The 21,896-nt window shown below is 37.6% G+C and overlaps 1 protein-coding gene across 9 annotated transcripts in view; it reads left to right on the top strand.

Annotated features, from left to right (window-relative positions):
* INPP4B (inositol polyphosphate-4-phosphatase type II B) overlaps nt 1–21,896 on the top strand; it is a 339,117-nt gene that overhangs the window by 277,126 nt on the left and 40,095 nt on the right. For all 9 annotated transcript variants that reach the window (XM_069779819.1, XM_069779787.1, XM_069779811.1 and 6 more), the window contains 6 exons: nt 7,075–7,247; nt 8,240–8,363; nt 9,422–9,539; nt 14,234–14,374; nt 17,370–17,467; nt 21,710–21,822. In XM_069779819.1, coding sequence (XP_069635920.1) covers nt 7,075–7,247; nt 8,240–8,363; nt 9,422–9,539; nt 14,234–14,374; nt 17,370–17,467; nt 21,710–21,822 — 767 coding nt within the window. The remainder of the gene's footprint in view (nt 1–7,074; nt 7,248–8,239; nt 8,364–9,421; nt 9,540–14,233; nt 14,375–17,369; nt 17,468–21,709; nt 21,823–21,896) is intronic.

The following is a 21,896-nucleotide window of genomic DNA, read 5'->3' as shown; positions in this document are numbered from 1 at the left end:
TGATTTCTCTGCAGGATAAATCAGGAAGAGTAGACGGATTTTAGAGGAGAGGGGGTTTTTTTATTCTTTTAACTCTAGGCTGGTTTGCCTTGGAGAACTACTTGACAACATTAAATTCTTTTTATTTTTGCCTTTTCATTTTCCACTGGAGACAGAATGTGAAAGCCTGTCCTGCAGCATTAGAGGTGCCAGTGAAACACAGTAGTTTGCTTTTATGCTTACACAGCCACTGACAGATCTCCATGCTTAGCTGTGCTGCTAAAAGAAGCTGTTGTTTTCATCTGCTCCTTGTACCACACCATCAGAACTATCACCCAGCCATTCCTCTGCTGGCTCTGTGTGAGTACTCCCTAATTTGCTACATACAAAATCCACCACATTATTTCAAGAAAATTTAAGTTGGCGGTGTGATTGCACCTGGATTTTGCCTGAAGTGAATTACGGAACTGTAAACTCTGCTGCTGGGCAGATGAATGGGCCAATGGTAACCTTCAGCGTAGGCAGCAAAGAGCACCTGGGGAATGGTGCCATATTTCCTAGCTGGAATGAAGGAAAACCTCTATTCATAGCCACATTGCTACAGGCATATGTGGGTTAATTTTTCTCAAGTAATCTGATACCTGGTGGGGACTCCATAAGTATAGATTAAACCTTTCTGTCTTTCAGTGCCCTAGGGATGGGCACTGCATCCTTTCAGTGCATCCCTCCCAATGCAATACTGATAGAAATGTGAACTAAAACCGTGTTCCAGTTTTGTTTGCATCTTCAGGAGAAGAGCTTTTACTGTAAGTTATCATTTAGTCAGGAAAATGAAAAATTCTCCCTTGGTCATTGTTCGCTTGAGTAGCAGATGTTTTTTATTTTGAGGAAACAAAAACAGTTCTGAAAACCTTTTTCTTCCCTTCCTTTTCCTCACATTTTTCTTTCCTGTTCTCTTAAGCTTATTTTTGCATCAGCTCTGTTTCTGCACATTTTTTTCTTTTTCCTCTCACTTTTGTACCATCCTTCTCTTTTTGGTAGGGTCCTTAACTGGGCTATATGTAGCGCAGCATATAAGACTACCCCTTCAGCAGTACTATCTCCAAGTAGTTCAGCTATTGACGGAAGCTTAAAAATGTGTAATGGAAAGGAAGACTATTTAACTAAATCAACAAACTATTATATAAACAATACATCAGAATATTTAGGTGCACAACACTTCTAGAGCAAGGGTTATCCATTACTCCTATGTTTTGAGTATATTAGATTTCGTTAGCTTCATGTCTGCTATTGCCATTGCCTTCTTTTTCTGTTTCCATTGTGAGTAAAGCTGCTGAGACACTTGTGTATGTATGATTAGATGGTTTCCATTTTCACTCTTAATCCATGTGACAGTGTAGAAAATCTCAGATGGCTACAATGGAATAATAAATCCCCAAGAATTCAAAATTGTTCTTCTGGACACCCAAACTGTGCTAAGTAGACTGCTATTATATTAACTGCAGAAATACCAGGAAGCCTTATGCAGGGTTTTGGTGTTCCTGTGAGAAATGCTGCAGAGTTATGAGCATAAAACCTCATCCTTTCTCAAAGAGCCTAGCCCTCATACTAGAGTTAAACTGAGCTACAAGAGCTGAGCGGCAAGATGAAGAAATAGGAAGCTGACCTTCTTCTGGTGCACAGTTGAATACATAAACTCTACTAAGTCAGCTTTTAAACCTCCCTTAAAAAAAAGATAAATCAGAAGAATGTTCCTATCCTAGCTGAGTAAATTCAGACTCTGTGGGTTAATTGTTTCATGCTGTTTGTGCTACCTGTTTTTGAGGGCTTTGCTGCTGGTTTGTGTTGGTTTGTTTTGCTTGCCTTTTTCCTTAAGATGGAGTTTGTCTAATGTTCATTTTTTGATATCAAGACAACTCATTTACATTGTTTAACCTTTGTTATTTCAATCGTATCATGGATTATTTGTATGTTCAGGTAGTAAGGGAATAAGTGATTAGCTACAGTGAAAAGTTAAGTCGTGGGTAGCTGCTATTACGTTCATTACCATACCTCTGTAGGGACCTCTGTTCCTTTAAGAGTATGACATTATGCATTCTTCTTGCTTTTAATTCCATGTTTAGCTTTTAACTTCAAACCATTTAAGTTTTGAGGTGACTTGAAGCCATCAAAGATTTCCACTGATTTTTAGGTGGTGCAGACAGCGGTGACAGAATTGGCTTTTTCCTATGTTACCAGGGCAAAAGGAGATAGGAGTGCTATTCCAAAGCCTTAGGGCTTTTTCTGTTTGATTACCAGCACATTTTAATAAGCACTTCAATGGGCCTGACTTTGAAAAGAGCAGGAGCTTGCTTTTCTGCCAAGCTTTATCAAATTTAACATGCAGTTTGACATATTGCAACTTGAATATTAGCATGTAGAAATGACTAGTTGGGTGCTAAGCAGGTCATTTGCCTGTGCAGACGTGTTGATTAAGAGAACATGGGACTGAAGGGCATTTTCCAGCAACCAAAGGGCAAATCCTTTCATAAACTGAACTTCCACAACTCTCTATTAGCAATGGAAGTGGAGTATTTACTCAGTGCTTTGCTGCACAGTCTGTTGTTTTAATCTTACACTAACTGCATAGTAGTGATGCTACTTCTTTTAATTTCATCCTTCCATTTTCCATTTTAATGTGTTTGGCTTTTATGCCTTGTTTTAGTTTCCTTTCCAACAGCTGACGAGCACAATTTTTTTAATTGAGTTTCCTTGCTTAATCAGGAGGCTTTGACTCTTTTGTTTGGATGCTAAACATTCCAAACAGGACAGGCTACCCTTGTCATTTTAGCGACCTGACAGTCATCCTGTAGTCTCCTTGTTGCTTCTGTTCTTGTTCCTAATGTCTTTTCTGAGATGTTTGCTCATTCAGTTAATTCTTCAGTCTTTTTCAAAGGATTTTCCGCTGCATTGAGGATGCAAATCTTGCAATTTTAACTTAAAAGAAATTTGACACCTGAAGTGTCAACGTGTGTAAATCCTTGAATGTGTTAAACACAAAAGCAATAATTTGTACTATTCCCTTCCCTAAGTGATTCTACAAAGCCATCATCGGTCTCTGTAGGAGCAGAGGTCCTGAGCCGCGGTTGGCCCCCCGCATCTTCTCTACAGCAACAACTGATTCTGAGCTTACTGCCAGTTTTCTCATGAGGGAGGAGTTGTAGGGCATCTTGCACCTCTCTCCAAACTCTTTTAGATGTGTAAGCAGTAGCTCGTAACCAAGCAGTATCCTCACATATCACCAATGTTGTGGCAAGTTAGATCAGGATAATCTAAACCTGAATTTAGAGCAGGATTTTAAAGTTCCCTTTAAAAAATAATATCTCTTTATGAATTTTATTAATATGCTATATTTATCCCTTGCATACAAGACAATTTTATTTTCCACATTCTACTGAATTTACTTGTAAGCTTCAAAATACAATGCTTTTTTTTGTTTCATAAATTTCAGTTTCACAGTGCTTCTCAGTTTCAAGGAGCAACTTAAAAGCTGCGGTATTTGCTATAAGTAAGTGCTTCTGATGGATATTTGGAGCTTTGTGCATTGTTAATGAATGACCCTGATTTATATTCTTGCTGGAGTATTTGCAACAGGACATCCTGCATAACAAGTGACATATAGCGATTTTAACAGACCAAAGATTGAGCAGCTATATAGATTTTTTTTTTTCCTAGCGTTGTCTTTTCCGAGACCTGTCTGTGATACTCCTTTTATTTTGATTTTAACACACGAAACTTGCTTTAAAATAAAAGGATAAACATGAGAATATACTAGTCCATTCATAAATACTTTGTTTTTAAGAAACAATGCAATCCCTCTCCTAGATTTGCTAACTAGCTCCACCTTCTGGGGACTGAACATCCTTACTAATTGTGAACAAGAATTTTCAGTGTGAGCAAGGAGTAGAAGATTGTTATTGATAACTTAATCACACGGGGGTATAGTCTTATCTTCTTTCCTTTTGGCAAGTACAATCTATTTATATTCTATAATAAAATAATTTATCCTTCCTCAGTCATTAGGGTAAGGTTTCCTACAAACTTACAATTTTTATTTTTTTCTACAAAGTAAAATACATATGTAAATAAAGCTCTGTATTCTTTGGGACATTAAATACTCAGTAGGATTTATTTTTAATGTATTTAGCATGAATGTCCTTTAATGAAAAAATGGCCTTCAGAGTTTCAAATCTTTGAATTCCTTCTTAACGCAACTATTACTGACAAAAATTACTTATGTTAGTAAGTTAGTATTCCAAACATGTAGTCTCCCCCAAAAAATCCTTGTGAGAAAATGATCTTGAAGCTACTACAAGTTATGTGCAAAATAATTTGGAAAATCATAATGGAAGGTAGTTATCAGTTGTTTACTGCCAACCTGGAAGGCTGCATGAAGTACCATCCACTTACATTTGTTCTGGGTCCAGTATTATTCAATATTTTTATTACTGACTTAGTTTATGAAATATGGATGATGCTTATAAAATTTGCAGATGCTTAAAGCTGGGAGACGTTTTAAGCACCAATGGGAGCAGGATTAGAATGGATCTTGATGAAATGGAGCCCTGAAATATTAGGATGCCGTTCAATAAGGACAAAAACAAAGTTTCTAAAGAAGCAGAAATACACAGTGCAGGTTGACTGGTTAAGTGGCAGCTGAGTAGAAACAGATCTAAGTGTTATGTGACTTGTGGCCAGTATGTGACCCCCTCTTCGATGAAAAAACGTAAGTAAAGCTCTTTAGCCCTGTCCACAGAACCTGAAATTGTAATAGCAGGTTCGCAAAGTGTGGCTAGTTCTAGAAATTCAGCTCTTTCTCTCTTGCCCTGGCTGTCAGTGTACTTGCAAGATCCTTGGCTGTGTCTGTATCCAGCTTTGCTTTCCCATGAACGTGGAAGAGATGTCTATTAGCTGTACCTTCAGGTCTACTTTAAAGTGGCCAGGTATGATCTTTTTCATTATTTGCTCAAGTCAGAAGCAGACAACAAGCTCTGTTCTTATCACACACAGCCCTGTTCGCTGATTCAGTGTGCATTACATCTTTTGATCTTATTCTGCTGCAGTTGCTTTCCTTGGCATTTACTTATCGATTAATTTAATAAATTACTGTAATTTAAGACTTGAAAGGAGAGTTAAATTGTCTGGTCTGTCTAGTCTGACTTCTAGTATGTCACACCTTGTTGTCTACCTTATTTCTAAATTTGCCTGTGTCTCACAGCAGCCTCCAGCCTTTGGTTGTTCTTGTGCTTTTATTTCCTAGAATAAACATGCCCGTTAGGACTTGTTATTTTCTCCTCATGAAGAAGTTGCTGCTCAGCCTTTTTCATAGGCTTAAGGAGATTAAACTCTAAATCTTGGTAGCTCTCCTCTGCAAGCTCTCCATTTTTTCAGCAGTCTCTTTAAAATGTGTACACCAGACCTTGGCATGCAGTGTGTCAGTACTCTCTTAGTCAATGGCATGTATAAAATTGCTTCTTTTTGCTGGAGCATGAAACTGGGGGATGGCTTATGTTCTGTTTTGTTCACAATGCCTCTAACTTCATAACTGCTGTTTTCCAGGGAATGGTTCTTCTGTCTGTATTACTCACACTTAAATATGTATGACTGTGTTAAAACACATGTTGTCTGACCACAAAGACATTATTTGCAAAGGAACCCAAGTTGTTCTCTGTGACTGCTCTGTCCCTGTTCTTATCTCCTCTTTCCTGTGCCTTATTTTTTTGCTGTTTCTCCTGGCATTCAAAGTTCTCACCAGTGTTCTTGGCTACAGTTTTTTTCATTTACATATTTTTCTGGTGCATAGCCAAATTGACTTTGCAACAGGCAGCTATGTCTTCCCGTCTATAGAATGTCTTCAGTACTAATGAGTCTTTCGTTGGCCTGACTCAGAACGTTACCTGAAACAATGTGCAGTTATCTTCCACCTAATTACAATTTAAATGGAACAGATTTTAATTATCATTGATCCTTAATTACACTAATCTACAGAAAATATGAGTCAGTGATGGAGTGTATTAAGTCAGTTACACTCCCTATCTTTATATAGATTCTTCCAGGGTGTTGATTTCTCTTTCATTTTAAACTATAACAATGAAACTGAGATGTAGATTCTGAAGGAGGGTGATTATTTTTTTTCTATTATTATTATTTGCTCAACTTAAAGGGGTAGGCAAAACCATATGCAACTACAATGCAGGTCTGGTTTTATTAAATCCTGAAAAATTCAGGAACAGCTTGGGTAATTGGGCAAGTTTGAGTAAGCTGTTCTGGTTTTCCTCCATTCCTAGTTATCAGTTTGTTTCATTTGTAATGTATTAAGGAGTCCCATTTTTCAAGCACTTCACTAGCTTGTTTTTTTCTGATATTCCTACCATGTATTTTAACAGAGCAAAACATATTACAAAATAGTTCTAAATCTCTCTGCTCGAAGTAGCTGAAAAAATAATGAGTTCAATATCTCTAAATATTTAAAGAGAACACTATAGAGAAGCTAAAAAGGAATGTGACCTGAAGGTTAGTATTTTTCCAGCCTATACATTAAACAGATAATATCCTTCCAGATATCTATTTGTTCTTCTCTCTTGCCTTCCAGCACCCACTTTTTCTTAAATATAAGATCTTCACACTTTTTTTTTTTTTTGATGGTACTTCACTTGTTTAGATAGGAATTTGTCAGTACTGGAAAGAACAGGAGATCTTAATCTCCACTGTATTCATCTTGTGCTTAATGAGTTTTCACATGTAACCCTATATGCTCTGATTATGACACTTTAATGCAAGTTTTACAGAGCAGTTAGGTCTGTTAAAAAGTCATTCTTTCAGGATATAGTTGGATTCAGGCCAAGGACTTAGCCCCAGTCTTGGTGGTAAGCTGGAGTCCTACCTCTAAGCATATTCTCCGGTGGTGTTTGCTGTTCCGCAATGGTTAGGATAGAGCTGCTGGGTCATTTTATTGTGTAGGGTGATCTACACAGCCACTGCAGCCCTCTTCCCATTCTGAAAAGGATTTTCATTGCAAGTTTTCTGTCTTGGAACAGATGATCTGTCTTGTTCTAGGTGACTGGTATGAACAGCTTTACCCCCTGGTGATTACACTGAAGGACTGCATGGGAGAAGTGGTGACCAGGGCGAAGCAATCAATGGCATTTGTTCTGCTCCAGGAACTTGCCTGTGGTTTGCCACAATGTTTGATGCTGACGCTAAGAAGAGACATCGTCTTTAGTCAAGCAGTAGGTTGTCTTGTGTCACTTATGTCCTACTGTTGCTATAATTAAGCATACTATTCATGCCAATGTTTGTGGTTTTCTTTTTTGTTGGGTTTTTTTCAATTTAGCACAATATTTTCATGTATTTTCCATTACATCCCCTTAAATATTTTATAATGTGATAGAGAAATTAAGAGTAAATGGAAACCCATAGTAACTGTATCACTGAGTCAGAGAAGTACATCTGCAATGGACTGGAAAAGGTTACCTCATCTCCCTTTTGCACAAAGAAGGATCCATAAAGCTATTTTTAGTCTTCCTAGATTATATGCCAGTATCCTCACCTGTAGGTGAAGTTCCCAAGTCTATCCTTTGAATATTCCTTGCTGCTATTCAAGCTAGGTGTTTTTTTTCTCCTGGTCACCTTGGAAATGAAGAACAGATTATTTGGTTTCAGTTTGTAGCAGATTTTACGTGTTTGAAGACTATTAGCATGTCTCTTCTCAGACTTGTCTTCTCTTGGTATATAACTGAAGTTCTTTTGATCTTCTCCTGTAGGTCATGTTTTCCAGATAGATTTTTCTCAAAATTATTAGTCTAATTTCTCCCTTAAGTTATATGTCTTTCCTAACATAATTAAGGAGTTAGGGTGCAACTGCTGAGGAGATTCAGTTGCATTAGGAGCCTAACTGCTTTCAAATCCATCATAATTCATAGCCTTATGTGTTTATAGCCCACCAATGGAGGTTCTGGTCTCACTTATGACTGTGTAAATAACACACAACACCACAAAACAAATGAAGCTTGTCTAATGTAAAATAAGGGAATGTTTCACTGCTTTTTACACCAAAAAATGCCTCAGTAATATATCAATATGAAATTATGTATGTAGTCACTAAACAGAAATATCTATGCTGTTTTCTCAAATATCTAAATATTACTTCTGGTTTAGCCTCATTTTAACTATGTTATAACAGTACATCTGTTAATTTCACATTTTTTCATTGTCTTTATAGCTTGCTGGATTGGTTTGTGGGTTCGTAATCAAATTGCACACAGGTTTACGTGATCAAGGATTTTTACAACAGCTTCATAGCGTTGGATTGCTTGTGCAATATGAAGGACTCCTTAGTACGTATAGTAAGTATTATTCTTGGACAAAGGTCCTTATGCATCCAGACCAGAAATTTACACAGGAGGCTCTTATTTTAACCTCTGTTCTGCTTCCAGTAATTTGGCTTATTGAATCAACAAATATTACCCTTGGGAGACAGTAGGCTTCCATATAATAGCACAGGTGAAGTCATTGATACTGTGTTGTCAATTCTGCATCAAAAATTACTCATTTATTTTGTTCTCAGTTTCTCGCAGAACACTAGTTGCCAGTTATTCCATGCAGAGTGACCTACATTGTCTTAAATACAGGATACTCCTTCCTCAGTACAGCTAGTGGAACTTTTGGTTTTAATAAAATTGTCTCTATTTGTATAGGCATTTGGCCTGACCCAAAATAGCAGGTTTATAAGGCTAACCCAAACAGCAGATTTAAACAGTTACTGACTCTTACCAGCCTCTGCCCTGACCACGCCACTATTGGTGATGTGAAGATAGCCTGAAAACTGTTTAATTCCTAGCTTGTTACAGATGCCATCATTTGATAGGTATTACAAAGGACATTTGGACGGAGAAACTGCTGTACGTTTCAAAATGCTATGAACTAGATGTATTGAAATCCTTTTCCCAAATTAGAGATTTTGACCAAAGTAGAGGGATTTAGCATTTTTGCAGCTCTTTAATGCACAGGCAATTGCAGATACTCACTTGGAGATTGCTCTCAGGCTCCCTTTTGCAAGGTACTCGTTGTTATTCTCAAAACCTTTGTCCCCCATCAGCAGGACAGTCTTTAAAAACACTCTCAGAATAGACAAAAATGGCTTTTCTAAGGTTATTCTATGCACATAGAGAGCAGGATGATTTTCAGAGGTGCTTAATACTCATAGTTATCATTTAGGCCACAGAGAATTGTCAGCAGTTCTAAAAATCAGTCTGGTTTTATGTAGGTTACTTTAATGTGGATTTAAGGCTGTGATTTTTAGATGCACAGACTGGAAAATATAATCCCCGTATTGCTTTACTCTAACCTATTCAGTGACTGGTCTGTCTACTCTGTTAATAACTTCTGTAATCTTTCCATATAGGTGAAGAAGCAGGGATGCTAGAGGACATGGCTGTGGGAATTTCAGATTTGCAGAAAGTAATGTTCAAAGTCATTGAAGCCAAATCAGAAGATTTTTTGCCGATTATAACTGGAAGGCGGTAAGAACTTTGTTTCCTGGAGCCCATGGCATGTAGTTTTAATCTGTAGCACATGAAAACCCAGATAATGGTTTTCTTGTTGATGAATTCTATTATGTGGAAAGTGCAGTAGTTTTCATTTTCATGAGGTGAATGTAGATGTAATGACATAGTAGGGATTTGTAAAGCTAGTACCAATATGGGCTCTGGGCTACTTTCCTGATGAAAAGCTGAAAGTTCCAATTATTAATACAAATTAATCAAAACAGTGTCTGGGTTTGCAGAGCTTCTGTTGCATTTTTTGTGTATAGATACTGAATCTAAAGAGAAGTGACAAGGTCAATATTCTAACTGAAGAAACTTTGGGTTTGAGTTGTCCAGAACTTGTATTTCAGTGTGACAAATGAAATTGCATTTCTAAGAGTTAAGCCTTGATTGTCTTAAGATGGAAACTGAAAAACTCAGATGCCAAAACTTAGTGTCACTTTTGAAAAATGAAGCCTATCTTAGTTGCTGAAGATCACACAGGACATACCCAACCCTGGAAATCCTTGCATAAAGCCACTAAGACATTATGCATCTCACATAAGCACTGCTGAATATCAGGACATAAGCTGAAATACTTCGTTAATTGTGGCTATAAGAGGGTTAACAAGATTGTTGTACAGGAGGAATGGGGTTTTCATCATCATTATTATTCTAGTCTGAAGCTCCAAATGTTTTTACTTTTGCAGAAATCACTTCCTTAATAGTATCATTATCCTTAAGATGACTGTAAATTAAATTCAGTGAAAAGCAGCAACTTTTAGAAAAGATATGTTTCCTCTGAAGGGGGCTTTCACCACTGATTTACTTAATTATTCTGGATGATTCACTCTCATCCTATGGGCCTTCCGAGAAAGGATTGAAATAAATAGCAGGAAGGCCAGAGTATGATAGGCAACACATCAGGAATAATTAAGAATAATTATGGTATGTAGATAAAACAGAAGAAATACATCCTTTGAAAATCACAGCAGGCAAAAATCTTGAAAAATCCAGCAGCTACATTTACTGGCTTGCTGCCATTACTGCGGTACACTGAACTGTCACGCTAGGAGGTCCTCAGTTTGAAAGAGACTCGAGCTTTAAGCTGCCTCAGGCATTCTGGATTGATGGAGTAGTCAGTCTTTAGAAAGAAGAGTTACTGCCTGTGATCGCTGTACTGTACGTACTGGCAGGTAGTCACTGGATGGAATCGCTATCAGACAAAAAAAAAAGAAAAAATCTTTAAGGCTTATGTGGAGGAGCCCCATGCCTGTTAGAGCTGTGATGAGACAGCTCCTATCAGACGGCATTGGAAGTCAACCATAAAAAGAAAAGACAGTAGAAAACCTAGTTATTTCCTAATTAATGTTTAAAACCCCCACAATTTTTAGATCATTTTGGTTGTAATATGGTGTGGCTTGATAAAATGAGACTAAAAGACTGTAGAAGTGCAAGACAGAAAATTAAGCTACAAATTCTTGTCTTGCAGAGCCAGAGTATTCACTCGTAATTGTTTTTCTAGGGAAGTGCTTAAGACCGAGATTCTATGTAGACAAACAAATCCTTCCAAAGAGCGTGGCATTGACTAGCAGTGTGCTAACCTGCTGAGGTGGGTGGCTGACTCCGACCATCCAGGTGAAGTGAAGTTCTGTTCAGGCACTCAGGTTCTTTTATTATAGGCAAAAGTAGTTAACGTTTCCTTTTATAAAATTCTTTGATAGAATGTATTTGATTGTGCACATGAACTTTGAGGCATCACAGGGTTTGATGTCATGTTTTCAACGTAGCCCGCGATTGGATTAGCACTTAGAGCCACACTGAAGCGATCTAAAAAGTTGTCACTTAGCTGAAGGAAGATCTCGGTAAAGTATCTCCCAGCTGAGGTGCAGTGACTGACCACGTGTGTGTTTTCTTTTCTGTTGCAAAGCAAAGCAAAGGTGCATGTAAATGACTTGTTTTGTGTTTACTGCAATGAACTAAGCGTGTGCGATTTCAACCAACTGCAAGTAGCTGCAGGGTCTGTGGCCCGCAGCTGCATGCGGGTAATTTTCAGAAGCCTTCTAACAGGACTGCAAGTGTTTGTCTATCTTCATGTGTGATGATAACAAATATTAGAGAATAAGGCAAATAAAGTCAAAGAAAAGGGTAATCTTAAGCAGTCCTGTTTAAATGAAATCATACACATTTAAATACTTAATACCTAAATCTACACAATTCGTTCTGAAAGAGATGGTGATTTATTATTTACTCTCTGAAACATGCTGGATTTCTCCACCCTGTTTCCCTGAGAGATTGTTAAATGTTTAAAATTATGTACTGAATTTTCCTTCTCGCTGGAAAATGTGGTAGCCACCTTATCCATCTCATGCCAAAATCACCTGGTGTCTCTGCGCTGAGTGTAGCCATAAAAGAGAGAAACCACATGGTGATAAAATGCACTGCTGTATTACTGTTTCTTGTTTAAGTACAAGCATAGGACCTGTAAGATTTTTGGAAAATTAATGTCAAAAAAGTCCTCCATATTCAGTACTTCGAATTCTTTTTCTGTCTGCCCCACCTGACCAGTACCATTCCTGGACTTTCCAGACAGCTCTCTGTCACAGCTTGGTAGCCTTCTCCTTACATGATAGGAAGCGGGTTACTTTCATTGTGCAATCGCTTACAGATTTTTAAAAGTTATCAAGGATTATCTCTGAGACTTCAAAAAATGTTTTGAAAAAGAAAAAAAAAATGGACAATGGGAAGTTCTCAAATGGTACTGATGTTAATTTGTCATGCCTAAAGGTCAGCATTTCTCAGTGTCCTTTCACACACTAAAGGATCTGTAGTGATTTTGGGGGTGTGAAATGTAGCAATGCAGTGATTTGGTGGCATTTTGGTTCAGTAGCGTATGCTCTTTGAATTAGACTAAACCAACATTTCTTCTCAACCTCATGAAAGCACTTCATCACAGAAAAATATTCTGGTAGCACTTGATAGCAGCTAGGAGTGCTCACATGCAGGCTGAGAATGAATGCTGCTATGCAAAGATTGTTTGTACGGAGTTCTTTACTGTCATCCTTGCTAACTCTCCATTTCCTTCACATGGGTTACTTCACTAAATAAAACACAAACCAAATAGACTTATCTGAGGAACAGAACTATTTCTTCCCCACCCCCCCCCCTTTTTTTTTCCCCCCTCTGAGACATGTATCCTCCATTCAAAACTGATAAACCCCCTCAGTAGGGAGCATCTGGCATTTGCTCAAAGATCACACACTAGTTCTAGCCTGTACCAAAGCATACGCTGTTGTCCTAGCTGCACGTAGTTACATTTCAGTCACAAGTCTGCACTGGATCCATTTTATTTTGTTCTCAGATATGTGGGCAGGATAGAGGTTCAGACACCACCACTGGCTCTTCTAAGCTGAAGCTGTTTATCCAAATGCCTGCTCTGAGCTGGTGCCACTCATCCCTCCAGCTTGCCAAGGGTGTCAGAGCTACTGCAGAAACTACCCTTTTTCTTCAAGGTTTTCTGCCTTTTCTCCCCCAAATTCTACACATGGGTAATCCAGACTGTATTTCAATTCTTTAGCAAGCACATGATTGATTAAAATAAGGGTTGGAGGGACTTCAGGATAGATTATTTTAAAAGGCCTTTAATCCTTATTAAAGGATTATTTTTAAAGGTTTTACGTTTCCCATCTTAAGTTTACATGCAAAAGTTGTGTGACTTCCTAGGCCTGGTTTCTGTAGGTAGGGTATAGATCCTCCTTCCCTCCTGTTGCTGTAATACTCTTCCTTCTTGGTGGGATACCAAATGTGCAGGAGAGAAAATTTCAGTCTTCATTATCAGTTGGCCCTCTTTGAATGACTAAAATGCCAAATCCTGGAGATAAATGGATTTGCTTCTAGTCTGTTCTTTTATTAGACTGATTGCTCTAATAATGGAAAGAAAGCTGATGAGAACTAAGTTAACAGCATGCCGTTTTTTCTGTTGTGGGGTCAGGCATCAACCCTCAAAGACAGGTGAAATTCAACTTGAGGGTGTCACATGATCAGAATTTGGACTGGCAGCAAAAGTAACATGCTTTTTCATAAAGTCAGACCGAACACAAACATAAAACCAGAACTGTTATATGTCATATCTCTTCTCCTAAAATAGGATTCATGTTTGCGTAATGAGCCTTCAATTATTATCTTCACAGAGGCAATTTTGTTATTGGTGATGCTTTCTATTCCCAGGGAGAAAATCCAGCCACTGAAGAAAATGGGAATTTTGCTTTGGGTTTTTGGTGAAAGGTTTTTGCTCATATTACATTTAGAGTGGATACAGGATCAAGTTGTGACTTCTGAAAGGAAGTTATTTTTGTAACTCGGCAAGATGCATTTTAAGAGTTGAGGTGTTCTCAATGATATTTTGGTAGCAGAAGACTTTTTACTGCTTTCATCTTTAGTCCTATTTTCACTTCAGTAAAAAAGCCAGTACCAAGAGTGTGTAATTATATATACCTGCCTTTTTCCATGTAGCTTGGTTACGTTCTTAAAACAAGCAAGCTGAATCGTCATATTTTTTTGTTCAATACAATTAAGGGGAAAAGGGGGGAACTGATTTATAAGTCTACATGTTCTCTATAATTTAGGAAGGTTATAATTTCAAGCAAACCAATCAATATTCCTATCCTTATTCTTCTTTTTATTTTTCCTAGTGAACATTACATTATAGAGGTCCAGCTTCCGGCAAAGATGTTTGAGTTGCTGCCACAAGAGATTAAAGAAGGAAAGCTACTTCGCATGTATCCAGTACTCTTTAATGTTGGAATCAATGAACAGCAAACACTTGCAGAGAGGTAAGAAAAAATTGTGTTTCATTTTCTGACCAACTATGCTGTGCTCATGCAGGATATCTCTCAGGACTAAAATCTTTTTTGTTATTTGCTCTTGGACCACTTCACATTTGACTCAGTGTGTATTCTAAAAAGTATTAAAGGAAATAAGCACAAGCTATGAAGCAATGCAAAATAATGAAAAAGTCCAAGTGAAGATATGACCATATGCAGGACTATTTCACACAGTCAACACCAAATTTCCTTTGGATACAGATATAAAACGGATTTCTATTTCACAGATGTAGAAGTTTGTTCATACACAGTACTTCAGCCTTCTCAAACATAAGTTTGAAAATTTGAAATTCTTATTATCTTAAAGGTGGGGTTGAAGATGCTGGACAAATCATAAGCTAGAAAGAGATCATTTTTCTCAGCTTTTTAGGGCTTTTTTCCAGGGTTGAGGAGTGGTAGTTAATAATAGGGAATGCGTTAGTAATATGTTTGTAGAAACAGGAAGGCTGATGTTAAAGTTCTGATGTGTTAATTTTACTCTTCTGAAAAGATTGCTGGAAACTAATTAATTAGTACAATAATAGTCAAGGTTTCACCAACCTCTTAATTTTCTCTTCCAAGAGAAGGGTATCTGTAAAATACCGAGTTTGTGCAATGCTAAAACTGCAAGGTAGACATCAACACTGAGAGAACTACTTTTTTTTTTTTAAACTGGTTTTATTAACAGAGCATGCAAGAGACATAATACATATCTTTAGATTGCATTCACTACAAACTCAAAACCAAAAGCACAAGTGTGACTGGGGAAATAGAGGGAGACAGTGAAAACCCATTAACCTGTACAGTAGGCGAGAAGTTAAGCACAACAGGAATTTCATGTCCTGTTCTTTGTAGACAGCAGAGTAAAAGCAGTCTTTTAAGGAAGACTTCTAAGGAATGCCATCAGGTAGCTTTGTGGATGTTTATGGGAGACTTCTCTGAGTTATGAGTGGTGATGTGTGAGAAAATTTAGGTAGAAAATTGAAGTGGGAGACATAGGCTGAATCAGAAGGCAGTAAAGACTGACATTTTACTGATGAAAGACTTGAGTAGTTGGTTAGAGAACTTGAAACAGTATTGAAAATGAAAATAGCTTATTCTTGATGCCATAAAGAAGGGAAAAGTGATGCTATGAGAGGAGTGACATGGCCAAAGTGATAACACACAAACCCAACAAAATCAGTCATGACAATTGTGACTAGGACGCATCATGTTTTTCCAAAATCAGAGAAAAGGAGAATGTAGTAACCAAGAAGCAAGTTTGTGAGAGCTTAAGTGGGTGGGACAGGCAGGAAGGACTGTATGTTACAAATGTCCTGAAGAAAGATTTGACAAGATTTAGAAACAGCCTGGATATATATGGGGACTTGATAGATATCTATCTATATCTCTTAATATCTATATCTATCAAGCAAATCAAGTTGGATTATTCCATGCAGAAACAGCTTTTCTGCATGCACTTATAGGCGTAAACATTAGACATAATTCAAATTATTGCTTAACTCCTAAAGCTGCACATTTGTCTTTGAGACTGGAAACACTGCACATGTTTTTTGGTAAAAAATATTTCTTTTGTGGGGAAATGAACATAAGAATAGAAGTAAAGTTTTGTGATAAATTTCTAGAAAATGTTACTTTGTTAGATGCAAACATCTCTTCTTTCACTGAAGCCCAGTTGAGAATATATCTGATTTAAAAGAAATATTGCCATGTGACAGTGCAGCAATGGCTACTGAGGAAGTAGCCAAGTCTTCTTGCTCTTTGGCTTTTTTAACTATTTGATTCCCTTCTGCATGATGTAGCAGTACATTTGGTATCATCTGATTTATGTCCCCTTTTCTTTACCTGAATTTCTCACTCACCTGTCCATGCTTCTCTTTCTGTACTCCTCCTTTCCTTTTTCTGTCTGCCTTTTCTTCATTTCAAGGCTATTCTAAAGATGAGTTGCAAAAACTTGGCCCTAGCTGCCTAAGGGACATTCCCATCTTTAAGTTCATATGTCATAACAGAGGTACCCGGTGGTTTTTTGGGGGGGGAGGGTTGTTTTGGGTTTTTTAGCCTGTGTGAAACTTGCCTGCTGTAGAAATTTTGGTCTCAGAGAGAAAGATATTTGCCTATATAGCTATAGTCAGTTTGTGGATAAGTGTAATGGCATCCTGATGTTGTCTGGGTTCTCTGTGAGGTGCAGGATAATGAGGATTTGGGTGATGTGTTCCCAGTAGGCTTGACTGCTGCAAGAAACCCCAGCACGTGCTCGTGAGCTGGCTGCAGCACTGTAGAGCGACTGCTGAGGTCTGTGTGCTGCAGCAAGCTTAGAGGCAGATGACTGAAGCCAGCTAGCCTGTGGGTCATAACTCTGTGAAGCTTAATGGTGAAATCACTGCTCAACAGCAGAGAAATGGCGTTCTCATTAGCTTCAGGTACAAGAAACCAAGATAACTAACAGCTCAGGAGCAGCGTAGGGCAGAAAGGGCCCAGAGAAGTAATCAATTTGACTATTTATAGCAACTATTCTCAGATCAGAGCAGAAATTAGTTCTTCAGAAGGTTTTCCACCTGACACTTGCATCTTTTCCATCTTGTGTGGCTTCAATATTGTCCAGCTCTGGTAGAAATTAATATAGCTAAGCAACAGCAGCAGTAAGAGATGTAGGAGTCGGTGTTCTCTGCCTGTGGTGCCGTTTGAAATTCCCACAAAGAGCGCTTGCATTTATTCAGGATTCGTGAAGGCAAAAAGATTATGTGCTTTATTGAATGTTTGTCTGTAAATGGATTGCTTTGTCCGTAAGTTTTTAGAAGAATTATCCATGAGTGATGAACTCATTCCCAAATATTAGTTCCAAAGCACATGAGAGATTAGCAACTGTACATTTGACAAAATCTAGTACATTCAACACTAGAAATCATTCTGAAGGATAAATTAGCTTTGGGCATTTTTTTCATCATTTTATTGTGCTTTTTTATAGGTTTGGAGATACCACTTTGCAGGAAAACATTAACCAGGAAAACTTAGAACTCCTAAAAGAATATTACAAGCTATTTACAGAAAAAATGCCGCCTGATTGTGAGTACAAAATAATGCAATATCCAAATGGCTTTGAAAAGGTTTGATAGGTGAAAGATTATAAGAAAGTAATATTAGCACAATATTAGAGTACAGCTTTTAGATTTAGGCCTCAATCCCACAACTTGTTCCGTAAAGTTAAACACTTTGTGCCTGTACGCAGCCCTGCTGAAGTCAGTAGTGACTGCAGGCCCAACACCACAGCAGAAACTACAGGGAGAGTGAAACAGAGCACTGAAGAACTGAAGAGCTCTTTTAAATTATTAGTATAATATGCTTTTTAATATTTTAAGTAGAGTACAATCTGTACCTACTACATTTGTGCAGAAATACTTGGTGGGAATTTTCATCAGTTACAGCCATTCCCTCCATTCTTATTTTGAAAATGTATTAAGGTATGGCAAACCACTGAGAAATCTGCAGTGCAAATACACGCCATGAGCCACATCCTAATGTCATTGATATGAATAACATGGTTCCATTAGAATAGGCCCTATATTCCAATTTTATAGAAATTTGGTATCATAAACATTACTGTTCTGTTACTCTGACTGTTGAAAGCAAACACTGAAGAGACCATTTGTATCAATCTAATCCTGTTAAAGTAGTCTTAAGGCCTAAACTGTATTCCCAAATGTTGCAGATTTTACAGACTGATTTTCAGTAGCTTGGGTTTAGGTCTCTGCTCCTTCCCCTTGGGTAAGGGTGGGTATGTGTGTGAATCTTTTGAATCTAAAGTTCTGTCACCCTTGAGGACACGTGTGACTCCTCATGGTGAATACTGCTGGTTAAAATCTCTTGCAAAGCTTCTGTTCTCTTACAGAATACCCTGTATTGGTTACTTTCGCAAATTATCCATTACATGTATGTACTTGTAGTTATACCTAATGTGTCACTGTATATGTGTACATGTTTATCTTTTATATTGGGATGATTTTCATTAGTTGATAATTTTGACAGAAGTGAAAGCTCTGTTCCTAAACGGTGGGCAGTATGCCCATCCATCCACTCGCATCTCTAGGATTTCTGCTGAGAAACTCATACAAAAAGTTACTAATTACTTTAGGGGGATCCTGCCAAGAAAGCATCCTGAAAAACTAACCTCATCTGGGGTTAGGTCTAACGTAGATCTGCTACCTCATAAATGGATCTGATTATATAAAAGCAAAAATTTGCATGCAGATCGTATTGGCTGCTTTTCATTAACAGAAACTAACCTTGTACTGTCTTCCTGCAGAAGGATTATTAGTGAGCTGCACAGTCTTCCTGGACTTCTTCCAGACTGTGCAGGCTTTTGAGAACTACTGTTGTCTAATTCATCATGTCTTTTCTGGTTATTATTACCTTCTTGCTTTTTTTCTACCTCTAAGATCTGAGTCTGTTCTTTGTCCAAATTTTTACAGAGCACAAAGCACCTTCTGGTTCCATTGCCCTTCCCAGTCGCTCCCAGTCACCTTCTGCCATTACACGGAATCACTCTTTTGGCTTGGAGGAACGTGTCTTTTAAACCAGCTCCCTGGAAAAAAAAGTTAAGCTCTCCAAGTTGTTCAGCTGGGGGAGGACTTCAGTTCCTCCCCGGTTCCCCCAGCTCTGTGCTCGAGTTCTCAGGAAGATAAATCTCCATCCAAGCTGGCAGCATCCCTGGCGTTGTAGCCAAGTGAGAGCCGTTCAGTACTGATGGCTCCTTGATGGTTTTGTCACACCTTTCCAGATAGTTTCCTGTAGTGCCAAATCTGTGCTACAAAATAAATGCAGGACTCTGTTCACAAAGCTGTTAGTTACAAATACTGCTCATAAAGCCAGACACAATTTGAGGACTCACAGCCCTGTTGGCCGGGCTGTTGCATCCACCATCCTTAGGCAGCCTCACCTGCCTGCTGCTTCATTCGTATATTCCATTTCAAAGAATTCAATTTTCCACTCCCATAAATGTATTGCCACCTTTGCTATTAGTTTTTCTCTCATCTCTATAATTCCCATTGCCAATAATATTCTAGCTTTCTCTCTATTCCCTATTATTGAAAGTCTTCAGCTACATGTAACTGCATATGCCAAACACTGACTTACTATCTTCTTTTAGATGAATATGCACTCTGTCACTCACCTGTTTCTTAGTCTGTTTAATTGTCTAACTGGAAACTCTGAAAACAATAAACAACAATGTGCTCCCAGAAAGATTCCTATGAAAAATGCCAACCGAATGTAGTTCTGGTTTATGCACCAAAATAGTACTGCTTTTATAGAATAGTTAATGATGTTAAGGGTACAAAAATGTATGATTGTTGTTTAGTAGTACATAATTAATTGAAAAGAATGGCTTAGAACTCGGTTTAAACAGCTGAAAGCATAAAATCAGAGAAACCTATGTCACGAGTGATATTTGGTGTTGCTGGTTTGATACCTAACAGCCACAGCAACATCAGTACTGTCCCACGTGAGAAGAGGGATGCATGCAAGGTTTAGAAATCCTGCAAGCAAATGAAGATTTTTCTTCCGTAGTATCATAAGGCATGTAGCAGTACATGCATTTTCAACATAAAGTCTAGGAGTCTGTTTTGTACTTCCAGGCTTCTCCCCCTTATAATGCATGAGAATTATTTGATGGCTTAGTACTGCTTTGTGACCCAAGGAATTTAGGCAATCGATCCCATCCAGTCAAGATGCAGCTCATTTGGCAATACTATAAATTAGGAGAATCTTGCTTTACCTATGGTGAAGTCATCTCTGAGATGATGCATTTTCTGCTGTGAACCAAATGAAAACTGCTTTGGAGCACTAAAATGTTTACCTAGTGATACATTCTCATAATCTGGAAGCATCTTTTTAGAGTACTCATTGTATGCTATATATTTTAAAGAAACAGATGTAGGATAAGTATAATAGTCTAGCAGGTTGTGATGTATTTTTATATGCTCTGCATTATCTAATTGTATGATCAGGAATTGTAATACACAGATAAAACAGTCCTCATTAAGACGATTACAAAACTAGATTGAATGTACTTTTTCTGCATATTTTTCTTTTTGGCAGCACAGTATGAGGTAAGGCAACTTAGATATTTTTAGAATGGTTCTTTCTGAGTATATTTAAATTACTTCTTACTATGAATCATGGATAAGGGAAACTACAGAATTCACTAGGGAGGAAAGGTAAAAGCCTGTTGACAAGAGGGATCATTCCAGCTGTGATCAGGTTAGGAGAATGGATTTTGACCTGCATTAGTAGTTGCCTCATTTTTACTCTTTGAATTGAATATAAATCTTAGGGTTTTGGGTTGGGTTGTTGGGGTTTTTTTCCCTCTGGATGGCACATCCTACTTTTTCTTGTTGAAAAAATGTATCTATTTATCAATTTTGTTTAATTTTGTTTCAACTGGTTCTGAGCCTTTCTTTGGTGATAACGATTATTAAATTTTTTTTACTTCATTACCATAAGAAGAAATAATTTCAAAAAACAGATTTTGGTGTTTCTACTGGTTTTCAAAACTAAAGAAGATAAAGGTAATGTTAGAACAAAACCCTCCTGTATATACACAAAAAACAGAAGAGCAAATTAAGTTGCCTACTCTTGAATTCCCGCTAGACATCTATGATTAATAAAACTTCAGCTCAGCTGCCATAGCCAGGGCAAGTAGGTAAAATTTCAGACTTTAAGTAAACCTGAAATTATTTAGTATTTCAAAATTAAAGTCCCATTTAATTTCAGACTGAGAAATATCCTTTGTTAGATTTTTTTTGGGGGGGGGGGGGGCGGCACGGATGTATTTAGTGCTATTTAACACTCATGTTATATTAGGAACTGAAGTATCATTTTAAAAGAAAAATGAAATGTTCCATTTTTAAAACAAAAGCAAAATATTTTGACTTAAAAAATAAAAGGATCATCCCATCAAAGCAGGTTTTAATACACGCAGTTATTTCTCTACTTATTTCCATTGAATGTCTATAATAGTGGATGAACAGAACTACAGCAGAGATTTGAATGTTTTCACCATCCATTTATAAGATAAAAGTTGAAGACACTTTAATTTTTCATGGTGAAGATCTTAGGGAGGACAACCCAATACTTTGAAAGAAATAAGGTTTGCTTTTTCCCTAAATATTTAGCTGGTACTTTCCCTCCTGTGTTCCCAAATAAGGCTGTAAATAATAGACCTGTTCTTTACTATGGGCGTTCTTTAGTGACCACAATGATATCATCAACCTTATCAAAATGAACAAACTTATCATCCTTTTTTTCCAGGTCTACCACATTTTCAAGAACAAAATGATTTAAAGGGATTGCTAGAAAATCTCCATCAAAATATCCAGGCCAAAAAGAGAAAGAATGTAGAAATCATGTGGCTGGCTGCAACGGTAAGCTTTCTTTTTTCATGTATGTTCACGTGATGAAGTAATTTTTACATGCCTGCTGATATTGTAAGTGCAAT

The sequence above is a fragment of the Haliaeetus albicilla genome, chromosome 1 (assembly GCF_947461875.1).
Source record: "Haliaeetus albicilla chromosome 1, bHalAlb1.1, whole genome shotgun sequence".
Lineage (NCBI taxonomy): Eukaryota > Metazoa > Chordata > Aves > Accipitriformes > Accipitridae > Haliaeetus > Haliaeetus albicilla.
This window is presented reverse-complemented; position numbering and strand designations above follow the sequence as displayed.